Source organism: Apaloderma vittatum, unplaced genomic scaffold (genome assembly GCF_000703405.1).
Source record: "Apaloderma vittatum isolate BGI_N311 unplaced genomic scaffold, ASM70340v1 scaffold24800, whole genome shotgun sequence".
NCBI lineage: Eukaryota > Metazoa > Chordata > Aves > Trogoniformes > Trogonidae > Apaloderma > Apaloderma vittatum.
The window spans coordinates 1985-4054 of NW_009696578.1; the positions used below are offsets into that span (position 1 = coordinate 1985).

Consider the following 2070-nt stretch of genomic DNA (forward strand, 5'->3'; position numbering starts at 1 on the left):
GCCCACATAGAGCAGGACCAGCCATGCAGAGAGCGTTACCAGCATTTGTCTCCTCTTCCCCCTTCTCATTCCGCGTCTCCCCTCCCGATAGCTTCTCCTGGCCCTTCTCTGCCTCCCCCTTGTCCTTCTCAGGCCCGGCTTTGTTGGCTTTCTGGATCGCCTCCATCTTTGGTCCCAGGACACGCGACTTCAAGCGGGTGTAGACTTCAGCAGCTTTCTCCATCACGTCCTTGTTGGCTTTGTAACGACGGATCTGCACCAGAAAGAGGGAGGAGGGATGTCCTCAGAGCTGGGGTGGCCCAAGAAGGCTCCTCGCTCCCCCCAGGGAAGGACTCGGCCCCTCTGCCCTACCTTTTTCAGCGTAGCCACCACGTCGGTGTGCTTCTGGAGGATGTGAGAGGTGACCTGCAGTGTGCCCAGCTCCTCTAGTGCATTCAGACACCGCTTGATGTCCTGCAAGGATGGCACCAAGATCAGAAGCTGCCTGGAAGCTTCCCGGTGGGCATCTGAGGCACCCAGTGCCACCCAGCCTCCAGAAAGGCAAGAGGAGGCTGAGCACCCCTGCGTAAGGCTCAAACTGTGGCCAAGGACACAACGAGCTGGGGCCTCCCAGGCCAAATGCACACGCAGGGACACTCACCGGGTTATCCACCTTCAGGGCAAACTTGATCTCGCTGTGAAGTTTCTGAAGTTTCTCTTCCACCGTGGGCTCTGGAGAAGGAAGAAAGACATGCCGAGGCATGAGGAGAGGAGCATCGCCCAGAGCCTGGGACCTCTGCCCAGTTCCCTCTTGCATCTCCAGGGTCAAACACAGCCCCAGGGGCCTCTCTGAAGAAGATGAGTTGGGGAGGCGATACAGAGAAGCTCACTGTTCCTGCACGTCCTGTAAGTACTTTCCACCCTGGATCCCTTCTCTCCCTTCCCTCCTTCCTGTGACGGCAAGCTCTCTCACCCTTTTTCTTCTCCACCCTCCTTTCAGGGATCAGGTCGGATTTCTTCCGGCCTCGTTGTTCCACTTTCAAAGGTCTGTGGGAGGAAGAGGGAAGAGGTGAGACCATCCAGGTGAAAGCCCCTGCTTGCCACTGGGCTGACAAGAAGGGTGATGGCACATGGCAGCACATCCTGACGGTGCAGCAGAGCCCGGCCACGCTCCCCCCTGCACTGTCACACACGTCTCCCAGCTCGCGGGCAGGAACCCCAGGAGAGCAGCTCCCCCACGCCCCAGCTCCCCAGCATTGCAGAAAGGCAAAATCCCGAAGCAACGTGCCAAGGATCTTCCCCCACCAGATGGAAACCACTAGAGAAACTCAGTCTGGTGCCCCCCAACACCTCCCTTCAGCTCTGGGAGACAGGAAGGGAGATAAGAGCCCGGGCCCCTCCACGGGACTCCATCCCCACCCCAGGGGAGCAGCTGGGGAGGTCTGGGCAGCACCACAGGAATGGCCCCATCCCCAGAGGAAAGCATCGACGCAGGGAGAGGAGATGCTGACTTGTTCCGTGGTTTCTCCTCTGCTCGGCCCCTCTTCTCCTTCTGATTTGGTTTCCTTGACAACTCCGAGGGCTGCTTCTTCACTGGCTTCTTTACCTTGGAGGAGAGAACAATGCAGGCGAGAGCGCGGCCGTGGCCGGGCACGATCCAGCAATGCCGGCACCCATCGCGCTGCTGCTGCGGGGCGGTTTGGGTGTGGGGCTTTTGCCTGCACTAGATCAAAAAATAAGGACTCAGGCTCTGTGCTGCTCCAGAAGGAAATAGCCTGGTCTGTCAAAGGAGCTCAACACAACACCAAGACAGCTGGCTGCCGCTCCCGGAGGTCCCTGCTGTCCTGGCGGGGAGGGGGTGGGCTGGCTGTTTGTCCCCAGCTCCCCGAGGCTCTGTACTCACCTCTTTCTCCAGCTCCAGTTCAGAGTCCGAGGACGACGGGGCCTTGGCCCGGCCTTTCCGTCCCTTTTTGGCCACTTCATCCTCCGCGCTGCTGTCCGAGTCTGAGTGCACCTCTTCGCCCTTCTCTGCTTTCTCCTTCCTCTTCTCCTTCTCCTCCTTCTCCTGCTCCCGGAGCCGACGAATCTCCT

General features: G+C 59.5%; 1 protein-coding gene across 1 annotated transcript in view; it reads right to left on the reverse strand.

Moving 5' to 3' along the window:
- Nucleotides 1-2070, reverse strand: part of LOC104278584 (hepatoma-derived growth factor-related protein 2) — a gene marked incomplete at its 5' end in the record, with an annotated part of 4045 nt that overhangs the window by 783 nt on the left and 1192 nt on the right. Inside the window, 6 exons of the mRNA XM_009875607.1 lie at nucleotides 40-253; nucleotides 352-453; nucleotides 641-711; nucleotides 953-1026; nucleotides 1491-1585; nucleotides 1883-2068. Of these exons, the coding sequence (XP_009873909.1) occupies nucleotides 40-253; nucleotides 352-453; nucleotides 641-711; nucleotides 953-1026; nucleotides 1491-1585; nucleotides 1883-2068 (742 nt within the window). The remainder of the gene's footprint in view (nucleotides 1-39; nucleotides 254-351; nucleotides 454-640; nucleotides 712-952; nucleotides 1027-1490; nucleotides 1586-1882; nucleotides 2069-2070) is intronic.